Source organism: Macaca thibetana, chromosome 3 (genome assembly GCF_024542745.1).
Source record: "Macaca thibetana thibetana isolate TM-01 chromosome 3, ASM2454274v1, whole genome shotgun sequence".
Classification (NCBI taxonomy): domain Eukaryota; kingdom Metazoa; phylum Chordata; class Mammalia; order Primates; family Cercopithecidae; genus Macaca; species Macaca thibetana.
Genome location: NC_065580.1, coordinates 62,791,599 through 62,814,101, shown reverse-complemented (window position 1 = coordinate 62,814,101; position 22,503 = coordinate 62,791,599). Strand labels below are relative to the sequence as shown.

Sequence of the window (22,503 nt, the reverse complement as noted above, 5' to 3'; positions counted from 1 at the left end):
TGCCAGGAAGGAGTCCTGAGGCTTGTTATGCTTCGTTAGCTCTGACGTAACATCGGCCCCACCTGCATTTCTTATTTTGTATTTGTTCTTTCTGTTTCTTCAGAATGATCAGCAATAAAACTCTCAGTATGCCCTCTGAGGCTGTTTTTAGTAGCAGCGGAGTAGGAGTAAGGTCTACTTTATGACATTCTGCTTAAAAGAGTGAGCTTAAGAAAACGGTCAGTTCTTCGGTGCTCACCAGGCTCTAAAAATGTAATGTGTCTGCTTTAGGGCCCAGCTCTCCTCCTATCTTGTCTGGACCTTACTCTCTCAATTGTTTTCCTGATAAACTATATTTTTTAAATCTCTCCCGCTTTGCTTTCTCTATCTCTGAGCTTCTCAACCTTGGTACTGCTGACATCTTGGATAATTCATAGTTAAGGATGGGAGTGCCATGTTAATTGCAGGATATTTAGCTGGCTTGTACCCACAAAATGCCAGTAGCACCCTCCCCACAGTCATGATAATCAGGAAAAGTCTCCACATTTAATTTAGCCTACCTATCTACAAGACTCAGACCCTCCAAATGAAGATACGTATATGATGCATGCCTGTAGTCCCAGCTACTCTGAAGGCTGAGGCAGGAGGACTGCTTGAGCCCAGGAGTTTAAGATCAGCCTGGGCAGCATAGTGAGACACTCTCTTAAAAAAAAAAAAAAAAAAAGACACACACACATGTCCCCCGTTAACCACAGATCTACTCAGTGATACATCTTTCCTTCTTTCCTTCAAATCAAACACCTTGAAAATGTAGCCAAAGCCTTTTATTTTTTCACTTTCTCACTTTTTGTTTATTTCTTTAATATCTTTTAAAACATAATATTTCATACAGAAAGGGATATACATAACATACATTCATTAGAAAATATAATAAAGTAAATACTTGTGAACCCAGCTCCCAACATCTGAATGAAAATATCACCAATCCCATTGCAGGGACGGCTACCTTCGTCTTCTCCCTGTTTCTCCCCACATCCAACCTGCCGCCCAGGAGCAATTACTACCCACTACCCTTTCTCGTTTTCATTTTTAGAAATCATTTTATTATATATTTTCCCATACAGTATATATTCTCTATATACTGTTTTCCTACACAGTATATTATTTAGTGTCACTACTTTTGAGCTATGTAAAAATCATATACAATGGTGTGTTGCATTCTTCTGGGATTGCCTTTTGTTTTGTTTTCTTTTATTTAATGTTATTTCTTATATTTAATTATGTCACCTGTACCCATGCCTTATTTTCTGTAGAAGTAGAACAGTAAATTGGGAGCACTCAATGGGGATTTTGGTGTTTAAGTCCTGGCTATGCATGTATAATATTGGACAAGTTCCTAAATCCCTTTGTGTACCTATTTCTTTATTTGTAAAAGGATAAATATTATTCCTCTTTGAAGATAAAAATTAATTATGAATTAATTTATGTAAAGTACCAAGAGTACTTGGCACACAGCAGTATGTATAAGATCTTATTATTTACTCTGTATTTTGTGTAATATGTTCCATCATATAAATATAACACAACTTATTTATCCATTCCATGTCAAAGGACATTTGGGTGGTTTCCTATATTTCATTTTATCAATGCTACTATGATCATTTTAGCAAACTTCTCCTGATACATGCATATGGGAAAGGATCCAGGGCATATATATTCAGGAGTAGAGTTGCCAATGATAGAATATGTTAATGTCAAGATAGTGCCAAATAGCTTTCCAATGTGGTTATACAAAGTTCCAGCAGTGCATGAATTCCCAATGAACTCACACACTCTCTCACACTTACTCTGTTGTTCTGTATGACTCCCACATTCCTCAACACTCTTCCCTTGATTCATTTATTTATCTCTGCACCAATACTTCTTTATTTTAGCAACTATAATATTATTTTAAAGTATTTTTAGCTTTATTTGATCATAACTTTAATAACCCTAGAATTATGTCAGAATACATTGCATATAAAATTAGGAAATACACTGGAAAAAATGAAATAATATTATAATATAACTCCAGGTATGATACATGCTATAAAGAAAATAAAACAACTTAGTGGAACGGCCGGGCGCGGTGGCTCAAGCCTGTAATCCCAGCACTTTGGGAGGCCGAGACGGGCGGATCACTAGGTCAGGAGATCGAGACCATCCTGGCTAACACGGTGAAACCCCGTCTCTACTAAAAAATACAAAAAACTAGCCGGGCGAGGTGGCGGGCGCCTGCAGTCCCAGCTACTCAGGAGGCTGAGACAGGAGAATGGCCCGAACCCGGGAGGCAGAGCTTGCAGTGAGCTGAGATCCGGCCACTGCACTCCAGCCTGGGCGACAGAGCGAGACTCCGTCTCAAAAAAAAAACAAACAAAAAAAACAACTTAGTGGAAGTAAGACAGTAGAGGTTGGTGAGGAGAGTAGGGTGGTCAAAAAAATGTTTTCTAGGGAGGTGATATTTAAGAATATAGCAAAATTAAATTCCCACTATCCATATTTCAAGGCTCAATGACCAGTTCTGACTAGTTACACTGCAGAGCTGGTGAAGTAACATCAGAGCATGTGCCTCAGGCTGATTTGAAGGACCAGGTCATTGAAACAGATGGACAGGCATTGATTTGCAAGTGCGGTGGTTGATGAATCATCTTTGTGAAGAGAAGGATAGTAAGCTAGTTGAAAAAATATTCAATTAATGAGGAGAAAGTAGCAATGGATGATGGTAGATGACTACAAGGAGGAAGGTAGCAGGTGGTATGGTTGTGACCACATGAACTTTAAAGCAGCTAGGGTTTTATTATTTTAAACCTTTATTGAGTAGGTGAATTTAGAGGGGAAAAAATTAGTGAGGAGAAGGGGAGAGTGGTCAGTGAAAATATTTTCCTCATATGTGGGTTTAGAGTAAAAAAGCCACCACCATATCTGGTAGAGAAACAGTATTCTCAGGGGACAAGCTGATTTTAACCAGAGCAAGAAGGTAAAGGAACATGGAGGGAGAAAGACTGAAGTCGCAGGGATTTTGTCAATGACATTCCAAAGGACTTCACAGAAGGGTTTGAGGCCTCAGAAAGGTGGGATCAGATTGGGGGTGGTACAGAGCTATGTGATGTATGAGTCCAAGTATTCATTGTTGACCTGGAAGTGGGTCGGGTCAATACTTCCCATGGTGACTATGCTCAATGGGGGTATGTCATGATGGATTAGTCCTGATGATCTCTTCAGGGAAGATAAATAACCTTCAATTTTAACTTCATTTACAAAATGGAAACCATTGAACGTGTTGATCCTCACCCTCCCATCACCAAATCTACTGTTTCCGCATGATGTTTTCCACCCCCTTCCTTGTTATATTGGCAGTACTCCCTCCTTTTATGAAATGTCACTCCTTAAACCCATGCTCTGGGTTCCAGCTTGTTGACCTTTCTTAAGAGCTGGTTATTTTCTGTCTTTTCTACAGTATTATTTCTTCTTTTTCTTTCTACAAAATCAACAACAAATGTAGTTTGTATAGGGGTGCTTAATTTCCTTGTGAGACATGGATTCATTTGGCAGTCTGGCAAAACCTAAGGACCCTCAAATGTGTAAAGTAAATATGTAGAATTACGAAGCAAAATATTAAAATCAAGTTAGCAAAACTATATTTTTAAATACAACTATTATGACATTAAAATAGCAATTTATGATATGATGACATGTACCTTCTTTATTAACATATTTAGTAATAAAACCTAGCAACAGGTCTTACTTATAAGCACCCGCATTTCCAATTAATGATGAGTGTTAATGATATTTTGAGATAATTGCAGCAACTCTAAAGTAGCATTGAAATGTATTTTCTCTTGGTAATGAAACCACAGATACTGCTAATACTACTATAGTTTGCTTTCTACATTTATATGATATTATCTGACAGAAATGCTAAATTGCAGTTAGAACTTAAAGGCTAATGCATAATGACTTTTTTTTTTCTGATTTCTGAGGTGGCGCATTCCCTGAATTCTTTTTTCAGGCCCCAGTTAACAACTCCTGCTCTGTAATTTTCACTTTAGAAAGCATTCTAATTTTTTGATATAGATATAAATATATAAATTATATTTATATAATTTATATAAATTTATATAAATATAAATATAAATTTATCGGCTGAGCAAATATAGTTCTTCATGATTTACTCTCATCTACCTTCTTAGCCTAATCTCCACTTGTCCACCAATAACACATTGCTAGTCAGACCATTTCTATTTGCTCTTTTTCGTACCTCTGTATTCTTACAGCTCCCCTTTCCTGGAATAACCTTCGAACATATCCAATTTTTTAAAATCTATTTTCTTTCTCTTTTACCTTAGATTTGGAGAAGGTTCTCCTTGCCCTTCCTTATTCTAAGGTCTGATTTTGATTCCCATATTGTATTAGCTTTGGCTGTTCAGCTGTCAGTTTACTTACAAGATGGGTCCTTAAGAGTAGGCACTGTGTTATGTTCATCTTTCAAGATGTAATGAAAGAATGAAAGTGTGTCTGTTGCTAATCCTAACATCTTCCATCAACAAATCTGTTCTCTTCACTGTCTGCTTTCTTGTAATTTTTTTTTTTTTTTTTTTTTTTTGAGACGGAGTCTCACTCTGTCGCCCAGGCTGGAGTGCAGTGGCACCATCTCAGCTCACTGCAAGCTCCGCCTCCCGAGTTCAGGCCATTCTCCTGCCTCAACCTCTCCCGAGTAGCTGGGACTACAGACGCCCACCACCACGCCAGGCTAATTTTTTGTATTTTTAGTAGAGAGGGGGTTTCACTGTGTTAGCCAGGATGGTCTCGATCTCCTGACCACATGATCCATCCGCTTTGGCCTCCCAAAGTGCTGGGATTATAGACGTGAGCTACCGCACCCGGCCTCTTGCAAATTTTATTGTACTTATTATCACAACCACTTTCAGACTAGTTATTGCTGAATTTCATTTAGGTTAATTTTGTCTGCCTGCTACTTACCCTTATATCCCAAGCCACCTATCCACCACCTACCCACTTATGCTCTGGCAAACAGGGTAAGAATCCTGTTTCACAGTGTGGCGGTAATTGCAACCTTGGCTGCACGTTAATAAACACCTGAGGATTGTGTAAATAATATTTGTGTCTTGGCTCTACCTCTAAACTGATGTGAGGACTAAATAGTGGTACTTTCTGAAACTCTCCCAGGTGATTGTAATGTGCATGAGGATTGTGAAACGCTGGGATATTAAGCATCCTTGCTGGTCCTGGAAATACCGGTCCTATATGTGGTACTAAATAATTATTTTCTAAATAATAACCAGAACTTATATGAATATGCACACTTATAAGGATAATTTTTCCATACAATTTTGAAATAGATAAGAATCTGTAATTTAATAAACTTATTGTACTGTATTAGTGTTTTTAGATAATGGCTTTGCTTTCTAAATTATTTAACTCACTGCATTTCCCAGACCATGCGATAATACTCTTCCCAATGAATTTCTGCTCTGTTGTACCTATGTAACATTCATTAAAGACCCTAAACCCTCACTACAAACTGCAAAACTCAGTGCTGATGCTAAAGCGTACTCTTCACTCTAAAACTTCCAATTTCATAACTCCATTTGCATTATCTAATGTGAGCATCTCCCACCTCCTCAAAGAGAATAGCTTTTGCATTTTACTCTATCTAAAACTCTCTAAAATCCCCAGATAATGTAAGACTTCTTAGATGAGAATTCTGGTTTCAATCAAATTCTGATTTAACATTCTAAGAAATTGAAAAAAATGTGTTTTTGTTGTTGTTTGTATTTATTATTTATTTATTTATTTTTCTTTCTCTAGTGTCCTTTAGTGCAAAAAGGCCTTTGGCTGAAGTAAAGAAAACTATTATCTAAGTAAAAAATTAAAGCATCTGAGACTTTCTGATCATAATGTGACAATATCAGGACCTTGTATGGATAGAATACTTGGAAAGGGAAAAATAGAACATCCTCATAGACTTTTTTCACTTGATTGACCGTAGATTCAACCCACATCTGCATTTGTTTCTTTAAAAAAAAAAAAAGTGTTTATAAGCTTCAAAGTCTCTAAATTGGGATAGGGCTCTAACTATTGGCATTCATGGCTATTCATGTTTAAATTGCCTTTCTTTTTTTTTTTCTTTTTTTATTAAAGAGTCCTCATTAACTTTTCTTTCACTTGCTACTCAATTGTTAAATTATAGTTCTGTATTGAGGAAGAACATCCAATCTATTAATAGATAATTTGAAAATAAATGTATATGTTTCTTCTCATACCCATTCCCTGCAATTTATTTATAACTCTTGTAATTTCAAGATGCGACCAGAAGAGATAACGACATTTTATTATGTTATGACTAGATTTTCTGGTTAGGAGCTTTCATTCAGCAGAATTACATTTTATTTCTACATAATGCATAGTTATTTAAACTTCAGTTGCTGGTATAATTTAATTGAACCTAAGTCTAAGAAGATTTAAATAGATTAAGTAAAATTGTTAAGTTTTAAATAGCTAAAAAAGCAATTCATGGTAATTGAATATTTTAGCTATATCAAAAATACATTTAGGGAATTCCAAAAACAAAAGTAATAACTACAAAATATCTTGGTATTTTGTTACAGTCAACCCACTATTTACACAACTATTCTGTTATCTGTAATTCAAACAATTATTTGAAAAAAAAAAGTATGGAAAAAAACATTCCCTGTGACTTTAAAACATTTTAATACAATGTACTAGCATTTTATTTATTTATTTTAGACAGAGTCTCACTCTGTCACTCAGGCTGGAGTGCAGTGGCATGATCTCAGCTCACTGCATCCTCCGCCTCTAGGGTTCAATCGATTCTCTTGCCTCAGTCCCCAACTAGTTGGGATTACAAGTATGTGCCACTACGCCCAGCTAATTTTGTTTTATATTTTTGGTGGAAACAGTTCACCATGTTGGCCAGGCTGGTCTCGAACTCCTGACCTAGGTAATCCACCTGCCTAGGGCTCTTAAAGTGCTAGGATTATAGGTGTGAGCCACTGCACCCAGCCTGTAATGGTATTTTGAAATAGTGGTTGTGATAATATTGTTTAGTCAGCTAAAATTAGTGTTAACCAAAAATAAAATTCCTCTGGATATTACGCATGGTAAGGTTTTCCACATTGCACCTAAAATTGTTGAAAGCATTTCTCTGCCGCTTTCTCTTTTCTATGAGAAAAGTTTTTTTAGTTATTCATATTCATCATTTTTATTTATATTTACCAAAAAGAAGCACTAGATCTAGTATATTTGTTTGTGTTTCCTTATTGTTTGTGTTTAACAATTAAAGCCAACATGTTAATTTTAGTTTTTATTTTATTTTAAATTATTTTAATTCAATTATATTAGAGGACTTTTTGAAGAGAGCAGAAACCAGGGTGTAACAGCAAAGAACACAGATTCTATAGCCATATTGTTAGGGCTCCCATCTGAACACTACCTCTTATTAGATGAGTGATTCCGGGCAAGTTAGTCCACAGCTCTGTTTCTCAGTTCTCTTAACTGTAAGAACAGATAGCCATAGTATATTTCTCTTAGCTTTTGTGAGAAGATTAGGTGAGTTATTAAGTGCCTAGAACAGTGCCTGGAACATAGTAAGCACCGCCTTAATATTTGCTGTTTTCATTGTTATTATTGAAGCTAGATGATTCTAATGTGCTACCATAGAAAGTGAGGGATAAAAGTATTATGTATTTTTAGGTGTTATTTAACTAAGTTCTAGAAATGTATATGGGGACATGAAGTATGCAAAAAATGAATAAAACAGTGCCTACCCTAAAATATTTATAATATAATAGACAAGATAGATAGATATACATGTGCCATATGTGGCACAATTTGAATAGACAATAAAGGTTCAAATAAAATGCTAAGAAAGTATTTTAGTAGTGGTTCCTGGAGGAGATATAATTTCAATTGGACTTTGAATAATAGAATTTTGACTGGGAGTGAGAATGTAGAAAGTAGGAGTAGGAAGGACAGAAATTTCAGAGGAGTGTAGAATAATGACTAATGTTTTTGGGCTGAAGTAAATAGATGGATTGGGGGCATGTGGGTGGGAAAAGGGTATGCAGTAAGAGTTAAGGATGGAAACCACAGACTAGTTCATGAAGAATACTGACTGCAATGCTATTGAAACGGAATCTTCTAGGCAATGCAGGAGTCACTGGCAATGCAGGAGTCTCAATATGGGCATAAAATAGTTAGAATTGTAGTTTAGTGATTACTTTGACAGCAGCATGATGAATAAATGGATGGAAAATGAGAGTAGAGTCATGAAGCCAGTAAGTGGCAGTTAGAATTTAAAACCAGGTACATCTGTACTAGAAGCCATCACTGAGAACCAGGTTATTGCTTTGAGAACAACTTCCATATTGGTCTTCAGTGTGCCATTAGTTTTGCTAGTTCCGCCTCTGTTATGAGGTGTTTCTTTCTCCTTAGCTCTTATTCCCTTTGCATGCCTGCATTTTACCCTAGTAATGGTTATGAACTAGTATAACAATTAGTTGCTGGTGAGAGTAGTAGAGAAGAAAACACTGACTGGTATTATATGTAACTGTACACCCTTTGTTTACTTATAGTAAGGGTTAAGAGCCCCAGGAGACTCCAGTATTCAATCACAGGTAACAGATTATCCTGTCTATGTTCTGTCTGAATATCCCCTTGCAATCTGTACACATTTGAGAATTACTAAGACTTCCTAAAAAATAAATCAAAATTATTCTCTGGAAGATATGAATACTTGTTTAATGTATAAAATTTTATTTTCTTTTTTTCTGTCTCATGAAAAAATAAAAAATGAGTATGTTTATATATTTAAGCCATATTTTGGCAGAACTCATAGAATATTTCATATCTGGTAATAAACTTTCAGTTTTAGAAACTCTGATCTATAGTTTTTATCTTTCTAAATTTCAGCTTGTTTTTCTAAAATTATTCTCACTACTATAATTTAAAGCTAAAACTGGGCCCAGTGTGGTGGCTCACGCCTGTAATTCCAGCACTTTGGTAGACCAAGGTGGGCAGATCACCTGAAGTCAGGAGTTCAAGACTAGCCCAACCAACATGGAGAAACCCTGTCTCTACTTAAAATACAAAAAAATTAGCTGGGCATGGTGGCGCATGCCTGTAATCCCAGCTACTTGGGAGGCTGAGGCAGGAGAATCACTTGAACCTGGGAGGTGGAAGTTGTGGTGAGCTGAGATCGTGCCATTGCACTCCAGCCTGGGCAACAAGAGCAAAACTCTTGTCTCAGGAAAAAAAAAAAAAAGAAAAGCCAAAATTACACTACTTAATTTGGATATCTATACATATTATAGTTCTGTTAGATAATTCTGTTTATAAAAATATTCATATTTTTCTCATTTATTCAACTTCATTGTATCAAAGGTGAAAAAAATTTATTGTATTTTAGAATTTAATTTTTTATTGAGTAGAAAGGCATTTATGTACAATTTGCACATAAATTTCAGATGGCATTTCACATTAATGATACCAATTGAATAAATTTTATCCATACAAAAGACTACATACATCAGGCTACAAATGTTTGTGTGTAGTTATGATATTTTTCTAGTTCAAATGCTTAGGAGAATAAGCTTTTTAAAGTACAAATTTTGTCCGTAGTTCAAAGTATTATAATTCTGGCATATTAACTACTTGAATAATGACAGTCATTATAATTAAGTATAAAGGCATAAACATGATGACAGATAATGTGTGTCAGGTTAAAGATTATCATGTATAAACCATTAAGATTATTTTAATGTGTTATATTCAAAATATATTTTCTTGTTTTTAATAATATTTATAAGATCTATAATTAAGATGTACATTGATGGGCACTGGTGCAGTGCACAGATGTAAATACAGAAAGAAAACCCCAAATATAGGCAAACACTTTTCATTAGAATAATAGAAATAGGAAGAGAATATAAGATAAAACTATATAGGCTTAGTCACTTAAAACATATTCTATGAAGATAGACTTGTATTAACTGGATTGTTTTATTTACTATTTTTAAATAAAAAGATAATCTAATTTTTACAGTTAAAAAATTATTTCATATTCATTAGTTTGTTTGTGCTCTCCTAAATCTCTGAGTGTCATAACATCTTGTAACAATAAGCTGTTAGATCCTTAATTCTGGTATAATTATGTGACTCAATAGGGAGTCCAGAAAAAAAATTACCTTGTAATTTAATTTATACTTTATTTTATTTTTCTCCATTGAGATATGCAAGAATAGTAAATGGCTTGTTAATGTGCAGTGGAATGATTAAATTATATTGTAGGGGTATTGTGATGAAATGTGTATTTAACCTTTTGCTTTTTGTATCTTTTTTGGTACAGAGATTTTGGAAATCACATTACACGCTGTTGTTTAACGGCCTTTAAAAATGTTTTGTGCAGAACAAATAGCCTAATTTCATGGGTTTTTGTTGATGCTAAACTCTGGAGCAGATCCAAAAGGCATCCTGACTGCCAAGACAAATGAAGAAAATCATTTCCCTCACTAGCTTGGCAGAATGTTTTTATGTGATGGTTTTAAAAAATAACTTTCCATTTCCAGTGAGGTCTTTCTTTGCCATATATTGTCACCTGAGTTAACGTTTTATGCAGTTCTGAGCCTATTAAACTATTTAAAAATACCAAACAAACCAAAACAACAACAATAAAACTTTAGTAAACCTATATTTCTGCTACTCCTTTGGAGAGTCCCCATGTGTTGAACTTTAGAGAGTGTTCATACTTATCTTCTGTCTCTCTTCCATCTACTCAGAGTGATCTGTTTGACATCCGTCTACCTTTCCTCAGAAATCCTATGAGTCTTTAAGAGCCTAGGTTATTGCTAACATCCTGTGGTATTTCCTTCCTGATTAAACTGGAAATTTTTACTTGTTTTATTTATTTAACATGTTACAGCATTTTCATGCCAACAAACCTGATCTCTCAAACTTCAGTGTAATCTCCTTTGACAGATTGACTTTACCAAGAATGTGATAAAAGGCATATTGACTGATACAAGCCAATCAACAGACGTTGAAAAGCAGAGACTGTGCTTAAGACATTGTGCCAGATAGGCACTGGTAGTGAGACAGAAATAAGTCACTGCCTTGCCCTCTGTAATTTATAGTCTAATAAGAGAGCTAAAATTAAGTACACATAATTGTTGTCCTAGATAGAGAAAATAAGAACACTATGAGGGATTAAAGGAGCAAGAAATACTATCTGTTGAAAAAACATCAGCAAAGATTTTGTTGTGAAACTCTGGGAAATGCGCCTGAAAGAATAGTTTTGTTATTCTTACAGCAATTGCCATTATTAGTTTTGCTGCTAGGAACAATGCATGTTCTGGCAATCCTAGAAAAGCCATTATTGTCTTCACCATCACATAGTATCTTTGTGACAAAAACTGTGAAGGGTCTGAGATTTTATCTTGCTCTCAAGACAGGTTAGCCTGTCACAGTTTCGTAGATGTTGTCAGAAAACATTAGACTCTTGGGTCAGAGACAAAAGACTCTATTACTCATGGCACAGCAGGCAGCAAGAGCTTCTTGTTTCCATCAGTGTCCTTGCCCCTCAAGTCCTGCAGGGGGTGATGCGTGGCAGCCTAGGTAGACACTGCACTCAGTGGATATGTGTCACATCTCAGGGACCCCAAGCTTAGGAAACTCCCAATCTTATAAGGTGGCTGTTAGCAAAACTGTCTAAACTTTGTCTAGAGGAAGATATAATCTTTACTATCCCGGTCAGGAAACAAATCTTTCATTTGCCCTGGAGGGAGATTCTATTTCTCTCTTTTCAGGCTATTTGAAAAGATATTCTGGAATAAAAGCTGTCAAAAGATGTATAAAAATGCTGTGGAGAATTAACCCCTAAACAGTGTGTTTAACTGGAAATGGTCATTTTGAAGCCATTATTTAGGGGAATACAGAGCAATATGCGATAAAACTAAAGTTTAAAGAAGTCTTCATTTTACATAATAATGAAAAATGAGTAAGAAGGGATGGTACTATTGTAAAAAGAAGCAGAGCCTGTATCTCGTAAGTTATGCTATAAACATAATGCATTGTTCTGGATTATGGAAGAGGTATTATCTAATCTAGTTATATTGATAAGGGAATTAGTAATGAAAATCTTTCCTGATAGATGATCCTAAATGAATTTATATTTTATTATATATGATAAAATACATATATTTGTAAACATAGTCTATATATACATGCATATGTTCTAGCATATCTATTTGAATAATTTATACTTCCACAATAAAATCATAATTCCCAAATCAATTTGAATCTCAAATTAGAATGGGTCTTAGAGGTTATTTATTAAAATCTATCCCTGAGTTCAAGAATAGTTTTCCAAAATAATAGATCAGGTCAAGTTTATAAACTCTGCAGCCTCACTTCTAGAATTCACCCTATAGTGGGGTCAGTGACTCCACTCAGGTGTATGCAAAGCTGCACTTGAACCGGATATTGACTGATATCTTTCCTAAATCATACATGACCCACTGATGGATTTATTGCCAACATCAACATCTATTCTAGGATTTTATGTGTGTGCTTTTTGCTTTAGGTTTGGTTTTATTTTATATCACCATTCTTTCTGTGTTTATCTTTTCTTGTGCTGCAACATCAAAAACAAAACTGTGTTTTCACTTAAAGTTTATATGCCAAAATTGTGTTTTCCTTTAAAAGTTTATACACTGCACTATGAAAATTAAAGAACACCTCATGCTGAATATTGTTAGTAAAATACTGCTTGGGGCTCATTGCACCAATGAATAAGAACATAAAAGTAATATTTTATACCTATAATTCAAACCATAGAGTGCTTGTTTCTATGATAATAAATTAAATCAGATAGCATTTATCACTATAAAATGCTATTATCACCACTTTGATAAATTCCCAATATTACTCAGGTATCAGGAGCTGGATTTGGCTACATAATGTATAAGTTAAGTGACACGCCTCTTTCACTTGTGGGATATACATGCCTTACCTGATATTTTACGAGGCATGGCTTTAAGAAAAAGAAAAAGCGTAAGTCTTATTTATTTTTCCTTCTTTTTTTTTTTGATTGAGATGGAGTCTCACTCTGTCACCCAGGCTGGAGTGTAGTGGCGGGATCTTGGCTCACTGTAAACTTTGTCCCCCGGGTTCAAGCAATTCTCCTGCCTCAGCCTCTGGAGCAGCTGGGACTACAGGTGCACACCACCGTGCCTTGCTAGTTTTGTATTTTTTATAGAGACAGGATTTCCCATGTTGGTCAGGCTGGTCTCAAACTCCTGACCTCAGGTGATCCACCTGCCTCGGCCTCCCGAAGTGCTGGGATTACAGGTATGAGCCACTGCACCTGTCCTAAAAAAGCTGAATCTTGAAGATATTTAGGATTCAAACAAACGTGAGATTTTGGAAACTAAAATGCCTGTAGGAATCATTCATGTAAAAGAAAAGTCTGAAACAAATCAAAATATCTGTTCCATTTCAACTCCGGAGGAAAGTTGCCACACAGGAATGCTTGCCTAGTGTTGCATTTCATCATATTTTTCTAGGGAAATCGGAAATAGGGATTTTTATGCAAGATTTTTAAATTTTTAAATGTTGGCTCCTAACCTAAAAATAATTACAATTTGCCACTAAATAAAAAAATACCACCAATCAGCAATGTCTAATATTTTGTTCGATAATCAGAATGTCTTTCCAGGCTGACAGAGCATAAACTGGGATGGTGATGGATAGAGGAAGGGGAGGCAGAAGATAATAGAGACTTTAAGGGAACAAACAAACTGCTGTAGACAGAAGAGTCTGTCTTGCTGTCATAGGCCTACCAATACAGTCTAACAACAATAAACATTGACACTGGACTGGAAAAGGCTGTACCTGAATCCTTCTCAACCAAGGTCTCTGAGGATTCTTAAGCATCCTGAGGAGAAAGAGGTTGTTTGTAAAAATGTTAATGATGTCTTGAGAGGCCCATGCTACTTGGCTGTGTTATTTTGACTCCTTCATCAAATTCTTAGGTAGCCTGGGGTATTAGTCCATTTTCATACTGCTATAAAGAACTACCGAGATTAGCTAATTTTTAAAGGAAAGAGGTTTAATTGACTCACAGTTCAGCATGGCCAGGGAGGCCTCAGGAAACTTCCAATCATGCTGGAAGGTGAAGGGGAAGCGAAGCACCTTCTTCACAAGGTAGCAGGAAGAAGAAGTACCGAGCTAAGAGGGAAAAGACCCCTATGAAACTATCAGATCTTGTGAGAACTCACTCAGTATCACGAGAACAGCATGGAGGAAACTGCCTCCATGATTCAATTACCTCCACCTGATTTCTCCCTTGGAAAGTGGGGATTATGGGAATTACCATTCAAGATGAGATTTGGGTGGGGACACATAGCCTAACCATATCATCTGACTTCTATGGAGGCAATTAAGTAAAAACTGTAGAGTATTTTGGTGAGAACCAACATCTCTCCAAGATAAATCACCTGACCAGCTGAGCCCATGAAATTGATATGGTCGCATGAGATGGTCCTCCCTTGAAACGCCCAGGGAACTTAAGAAAGGAGGTGGACTGAGCGTTTTCATTCTGGTGAGGGAGCGATTGATCCAGCAAATGTGGGGATAAACAATGTTAAGTGGAGACTTAAGCTCTTGAGCCACAAAAGCATTTGGGAACTGACCAGTTGCTGCAGTTACTCATATGGATCACATTCCTTTGCTTCCACCCATAGATTTATTGCAATGTGGGTTTGCACAGATAATAAGAATTTTTTAAAGAAACTCCCAAAATAATAGCATCTCTTTGATAAAGCTGTGGTAAGGATTAAATTAGATATTGTATTTAAAGCAATTGGCACAAAAATTGGAAAACTTGATAATGCTAAGTGAGGGTATAGGGGCATGGATTGCCTGTATAGAAATGTAGCCATTCTGGAGAGCGGTCTGGTACTACATTCACAGATGCAATACTTACTTGCCCTGAGACCCAGTAATTCTTATCTCATGTATATATACCAACGATTTTCTTACACAGATCCAAAAAGGGCATGTACAAAAAGGTAACAATTTATTTGATGTCATAGAGACTTGGAAGCAATCTGGGTATCCATCGTTTGGAGAGTTGATAAGAAAATGTGGGGGAACCACACCTTAACATTACAAAACACTCAGAAACAGCAGACTATATGTGTGCATAGGACTATTGAGGGACCTCAAAAACCCAGTTCTTAGTGAAAAAGATAAGAAAGAGATAAGATTTAACTTCAATACTATTTACATAAATTAGAAATATATGCACAAAAAGCAGTAGTATACACTTTATAAGAATATATACAAACAAATAAGGTACCTGGTAACAGGATACAATAGTTGCCTCCTGGGGGGATGGAAATAAAACATGGAGTGGGAATAAGGAAATAAATAATTAACTAAAATAAAAGAGGAACTCTTTAAGAGTGTTGATGAAAAGGAATCATGAATTAAGTAATATAACAAACTCAAACCTCTGCACATAAATTGATAAAGCAAAAGAAGGAAAAAAAAATAAAGTTCTTAACACAGTGCCTGGCACATAGTACAATTATTCTATAGATTAAGCAAAAAGAGGACCAAAAGGAGTCTGAGAAAAAAAAGAAAGTGATAAAGAAAAAAAATCTCTTTGAAAAATAAATTAAGTTTTGCAATTAGAAATTTGTGGAACCAGTTAACAAGTATAGTTATACTGATTTCTGCTTGTGGTCTCAGGAAAGTGCTAGGTACTATTGCAGGTGAAAAAGAAAAGTTTGATATATTCTCCTTATCAGAGAATAAACCAACAAACTTAAAACATAAGTTTTAAGGAATGTATAAAGGAAGACAAAATAAACTTAAAATGCAATGAAAACTTTTGGAAATCCAGTTGGAAATTGGTAGAGTTAAACAATGTTTTTAAAAAAAATCACTCTGGGAGGCTAAGGTGGGCAGATCATGAGGCCAGGAGATCAAGACCACCCTAGCTAACACTGTGAAACCCCATCTCTACTAAAAATACAAAAAATTAGCCAGGTGTGGTGGCAGGCGCCTGTAGTCCCAGCTACTCAGTAGGCTGAGGCAGGAGAATTGCTTGAACCCAGGAGGCGGAGGTTGCAATGAGCCAAGATCATGTCACTGCACTCCAGCCTGGGTGACACAGCCAGACTCCATTTCAAAAAAATAAATAAATAAATAAATAATAAATAAATAATCAAAGAGACAATATGGTGTATTACTGGCTGATACATTATAAGTCAGCATTAAAGAGTCATTCATCCTTTAATCATTGTATGCAGCAAACGTTACGGAGAGCCCACCACACAGCAGGTTCTATGTTAAGTAGTAAAAACACAAGAAACTGCAGGATGTGCCTGAGTTGAAGGAGCAGTTAGGTTTAATATGGGAAAGGGCTGGTTAAGGCATGGCTGTCCTCTGAAAGGCCAACACTTGAGGTGAACTTTCAAATATAATTTTTTTTAAAAAAAGGATTTATCATAAAGTAAAAGCCCAGAGATAAGTTTCTTAATTATGCAGATAATTATGTGAATAACACAAAGCCCCATTGTGTCTTATCAGAAAATAGAAAAAAAATGGAAATGTCTTGAACTATAGAAGAAAGTGAAATGGTTTTCAGTGTGGTTTATTTTTATATGTAGTTATCATAATAGTACATTATCTTTTATTTTAGATACACTGGCCTAGTACAGCTCTAAAAATGGAAGAATGCATAATGAAGGGAAAAGATGCGGTAAGTATTATTCATTGAAATTAAACAAATCATCAATTATATCCCTAGTTAACCACAAAGAACTGAATCACTGAATTTTTATTTGCTCTTATAAAAGCATGTGTGCAATTTGGTTCATGAAGAAAAAAATGTATAGGCATATAAGACATAATTATGTAAAATTAATTTCAATGTAGAGTTAAAGGAAGCAGAGATGCCATTGAGATCTTGGTTTTTATTTTGTTTTTTAATATCTTAATCAACTTGGGTTTATAAATTCCTTATACTAATGCTTATTTCCCATGTATTTGGCAGAAAAATCATTGCAGGTAATTTTTTTTTTGTAGGAACAGTTAAGCACATTCTTTGTGAGATTTCACTTTACATTGTTTTGTAAATTAGAAAAGAATGAAGAAAAAAAAGTCAACAAAAAGTTTGAAAGAGGCAATAAACACATTTTACCTATTCCTAAATATTTTTAGGGTCTCTTCTACTTTAAGAAGCAATATTCTCTTTCTCTATAGTTTCCCTGCTGAGTGTGAGTGGCAAAAGGCTGTGCGTCAGCCCGCCGACACAGTCCCTAACACACTAAGACGTCAGTGATAGGACTTTCACATACAAGCAGTGTCTAGCTGATTTCGTGACACAAATGAACCCTGGAGGAAGGCCTGGACATCTGCCTCTGAAAGTGAACTTATCCTTTTTTTCAGTAAGGAAAAAAAAAAAAAAAACTATATAAATGACTAACACACATTATACTAACTCCTCATTCTCTGTAGCAGCTGGGTCACAGCCAAGGAGTGAGTCAGCACATTCCTGTTGCCTTAGCCCACCGCATGATGCTGACTAATTGAACATATTCTTAGGCCATGTCAATCTAAGCTCAGCTGAGCCAAAATGTGGTCTAATAGGCTACCTGTCAGATGTGACGGTGTGTCAAGAGAGGAAATGCAGGTGCTTATGGAAACAAACAACAGATATTTTCATCATTCCTGAATGATCAGATTCTACCAAATATATGGGTCACCTGAAGAATAAAATATCATGTGATTGCAAATTTGAAGAAATAAATATACCTGTGTGCTCTAGATAATCAATTCAATAGTGCACTCCTCGTTCTTGCCAAGTGATTCTGCTGGCCTTTTCTCCTAACACTGTTATAGGATAAACTTTAAAGTGCTGAAATTGCAACAGGTCCTTATAAAACATGACATTAATTGATCATTACGTGTATTGATTTCAAGTAATACTGGGCACTAAAAGAGTTTAGTATTCATTTCATAATTTATTTTTAATGAAATAGCAACACCTAATTTGTCAAAAGAATGCTTACTAAAATTAATTTAGCCAAGTTGATTTTGAAGCAATTGTAAATGTTTCTTTAATTCAGTATACTGATCATTAAATTCACTTACTGATGGATATATTAAAATGTTATTAACATGTGTTATGTATTAGGTGCTGTGCTCAATTAACTGGGAAATGCCGAGATGTGTAAAATAGATTCTGTCCTCAAGAAGCTCACAGTTGAATACCAATGTTGACAAACTAGAGCATCTAGGCCAAAGGTGGCTTGTTGCCTATTTTTGTAAATAAAGTTTTATCGGAACACAGCCCCACATATTTAGTTTTGTATTGTTTATGGCTGCTTTCATGCTATAGCTGCAAAGATGAATAGTTGCAACAGAGACCAGATAGCTCATCAAACTAAATACATTTACATTCTGGCCCTTTACAGAAAACGTTTGCTGATTCCCAGTCTACTACTATTTCCTACAGTAATATAGTAATCTTATCATAGTCCTACAACAAAATGTTGGTTTTATTGGTTAGTTTTCCGTATTTACTTAACAATTCTCTCTGAAAGTGCTTTATGTAAATTTGTGAGTGTGAGAATGTAGGACTTACTTTCCAAAACATTAAAATTCTGTTTGTCCTAAATACTGCATATTTTGAGAGGCTAAGGCAGGTAGATCGCTGGAGCCCAGGAGTTTGAGACTAGCCTGGGCAACATGAGGAAACCCCATCTCTACAAAAGATACAAAAAGATTAGCTGGGCCTGGTGGCACATGCAACTTCCTCCAGTAGTTGCAGCTACTCTGGAGGCTGAGGTGGGAGGATCACTTGAGCCTGGGAAGGCGAGGCTGCAGTGAGCCAAAATTGCACCACTACATTCCAGCCTGGGCAACAGAGTGAGACCCTGTCTTGGGAAAAAAAAAAAAAAAACCTGCATATTTCCATATGAATAACTATGTTTTTTCTAATTTTTGGTTTTAATGACTTTATGCTGATTCATTGTTTATACTGTACTTAAAAAACCAACAGTGTTGGGAACAGCTTAATTACTTAGTGGAACATATTGCCATGAGAATTTTTACACTTGAAGAAATTTCTGAATAGTGCTTTTTTCATTCCTCAATTGTAAACTAGAATACATGAAAAATGATACACTCTCATTATAAAATGTAATTTACACATCACTGCTAACCAAAATGTGTTTCAGTAACCCCACTTTCTTCTCCAAGTTCTTGTCCTCTTTTCTTCTACCCCTCTTGCCTCCTTCGCCCAACAGAGATTGATGGTAAAACATGAGCTTTCTAGGGCTAGGAAAAACAAAAATCAAAAAGGACTAAACATGTTTATTATACTGATAGATTCCTTCCTTTTTTTTCCTGCTTTAGGGTGAATGTGCAAATTATGTTCGGGTTTTGCATCACTATAACAGGACACACCTTCTGACTTGTGGTACTGGAGCTTTTGATCCAGTTTGTGCCTTCATCAGAGTTGGGTATCATTTGGAGGTAAGATGTTTCATTCATTGCTATCAATAAAAATAATGCTTAAAACAACCTTGTTCTCAAAGAAAGACTGCAGCATTTCTTCCCAAGAAAGATGAAAGCATTTGTGATATACTGTATCAGTTTGCTTGAGACAGATAAATTATCTTTCTGGGCCTTCAAAATTCTTGTCAGGTACAAAATCTGTGAACCAATTAATTCGCTATGTACTCAATTCACTGAACAATTTTATTTGCTTAATTCGCCCACTTAAGAACATCTCTTAACATCAAACTGTGTTCTCTATTGTGTTATATTAATATTTTCATTGATTTAACCACCAAACTGGAATATGTATATAGGTGTGTGTGTATGTGTGTGTATATATATAATTTACATAAATAAAATATAATATTTTACAGGGGACATGCAAAGACTTTTTGATTCTGTAATTATTTTCTTATGGTCAGATGAGGTAGGGAATGCAGGAGGAGGGAATATTTCAAACTGAGTTAAGGTAAATATTACTTGGTGCCAGTTACAAATCTCTTCCGCTAAGACTTTGCCACTAGGTGATACTGCATAATAAAAGCAAATCCCAACTGAATCCTGCCACACATATAATACTTACTAGCAAGCAGGCTCAAAGATCAGTCATATAACCTATTCCTGTAAGCTGAGTGAATCTCAACTCTCATTAATTTTAGGTACATTTTGAAGCACTGTATATCGCAATTTTACCCTGAAGCATATGAAACAATATACTCATGTAGAATCTGTTACTTTTCATCTACATTGGAAGGCAGAGTCCTACACTAAGACAAGGCACAGATAAAATAGAGTTCTAGGTATTCTGTTGTTAAGCAGCTAGACTCATGATTCTTATATTCCATTTATGAAAGTGCAGCAGTGGCCATAAAATATTAATATTTTAAGCCACCACATACAAACAACACCGTTTCACCACTAAAATATTATTTCTGATATTCCTTATACTAGTTAACACTCAAGTGCAAATATAATTCAAAGTATTTGAAGTGCTTAATAGCTGCCCCTAGAGAGTGCCCGTGATTTAACTACTTCAGCTGTTAACTATCTGTATAGGCAGATTCTATCATTAGCATATTTTAAATGTTAACTAGCCACCCCTAGTTGTAGATTAAATTAAGTAACATCTAAAATACATCACGGTGTATTTACTGAATCATTTTAAAGAAACAATGCAGATGATATAATAGAAGAATTTTAGGGATATGGAAGGCGAATCATGCCACTGTAAGGTCAGAATATATAGATGTATACAACAAAGTATACATAAGTATATACGTGTGTATGTGTAGACACAGAATATATACCTCTTGTCGTGCAAATCTGCTAGACACAAATTCAGTTTCATTTATTTTAAAATGCTTTTGTTTCACCTGTATTTTTAAAGGATTTTCCTTCTTATAGAATTCTGGGTTAAAAGTTGCTTTTTGGTTTTGTTTTGTTTTCTCCTTTCAGTATCTCAAAACTACTTTGTCTTCTAATTTCTTTCTAATATAAAGTAAAGCTTTATTCCCATTGATGTTTCCCTTTTAAAATTGCTTTTATCTTTTCAGATTTTGTCTTTATCATTGCTTTTCAACAATTTCAATAGTGTGACTTTATGTGTGAAGGAGTAGGAGGGATCGGTGCCTGTATTTCTTAGGATACTAAGATTCTTGGATACCTAACGTTGTTCTTTCCATCTAATTTGGTAAATTTTGATCATTATTTCTTCAAATAATATTTCTCCTTCATTTACCCACTCCTTTCCTTCAGGATATATATATATACACACACACACACACACGCACTCATATACATGTGTGTGTGTATATATATATATATGAAATATATATATGCATATATATACTTGTATATAAATAACAGAAAAAGAAAAAATATATATATATTTGTTAGACTTCTAGGCATTGATCTAAGACACACAGTTCATTTTTATTCAACCTTTTTTTCCTCTAGTTTTCAGATTGGAAAAATTCTACTGATTTATATTCAAATTCATGTACTCTTTCTCCTGATATCTCCAGTACGCTACTAAGCTCACCCCATTGGATGTACCATACAGAGCGTAGTTTACTTGAAAGGTGTATTAGCCCATGTAAATTTGCAATGGACAGTAGCCACCTTTTTCAGCTTTGCAGCCACTGCCTTTTATTTACTTGCACATACAGTTCAGATGTTGGACAGCAATGTTGAAGATAATTTACAAGGATACATACCATAGCTTCTAGATTTCACCACTCACTTTTCTGCTTGAGTTCTAGCCATTCATTTCCACATGAATTAAGGGATTTCCTCAAGTGAAAAATCTCTCTAGTCTTTGTCTACTCTTAATTGATCTCCAGTGCCTTTTAGACGTTTTAAAAAATAAATCATATATATATATACACACACAAATATATAGTTTATCATCATTTTCTTTGAAAGATTTGTCCAATATAAGATGCATTATCAGTAGCAGAACTGGAACTTGGTGTACTTTAACTTCATACGCATGATAGTGAATAACTTCATCTCACATAATTATCTAAATATTAAATATGATTGAAATATTTGAGTCATGTTAGAATCTTTAAATATGATTGAATATTATTTCAATCAAATTCCAATAGTTGAATGCTTATATGATTGAAATACTATCCCCCATAATTATCGAAATATCAGATATAATATATTTTGAAAAAATTATATATATACATACATGTCACAAGAGGAACTGGTGACCATCCAATAATAAAAGCAGTATGAGATTTATCCCCAAAACACCATTTAAAGTCTTGATGCAATTTTACATGAGGGAATGAAAAGTTACAAATCATTTAGTCAAGGAGAATACTTTGATTAAGTAGCGAAGAGGCAGTGATGTATGGAATCGGT

General features: G+C 35.1%; 1 protein-coding gene across 3 annotated transcripts in view; it reads left to right on the top strand.

Moving 5' to 3' along the window:
* The window catches only part of SEMA3E (semaphorin 3E), a 285,354-nt gene that overhangs the window by 166,214 nt on the left and 96,637 nt on the right, over positions 1-22,503 (top strand). For 2 of the 3 annotated variants that reach the window (XM_050785244.1, XM_050785243.1), the window contains exons 3-4: positions 16,766-16,825; positions 19,486-19,605. In XM_050785244.1, coding sequence (XP_050641201.1) covers positions 16,766-16,825; positions 19,486-19,605 — 180 coding nt within the window. The remainder of the gene's footprint in view (positions 1-16,765; positions 16,826-19,485; positions 19,606-22,503) is intronic. The other variant, XM_050785246.1, reaches the window with a different exon arrangement.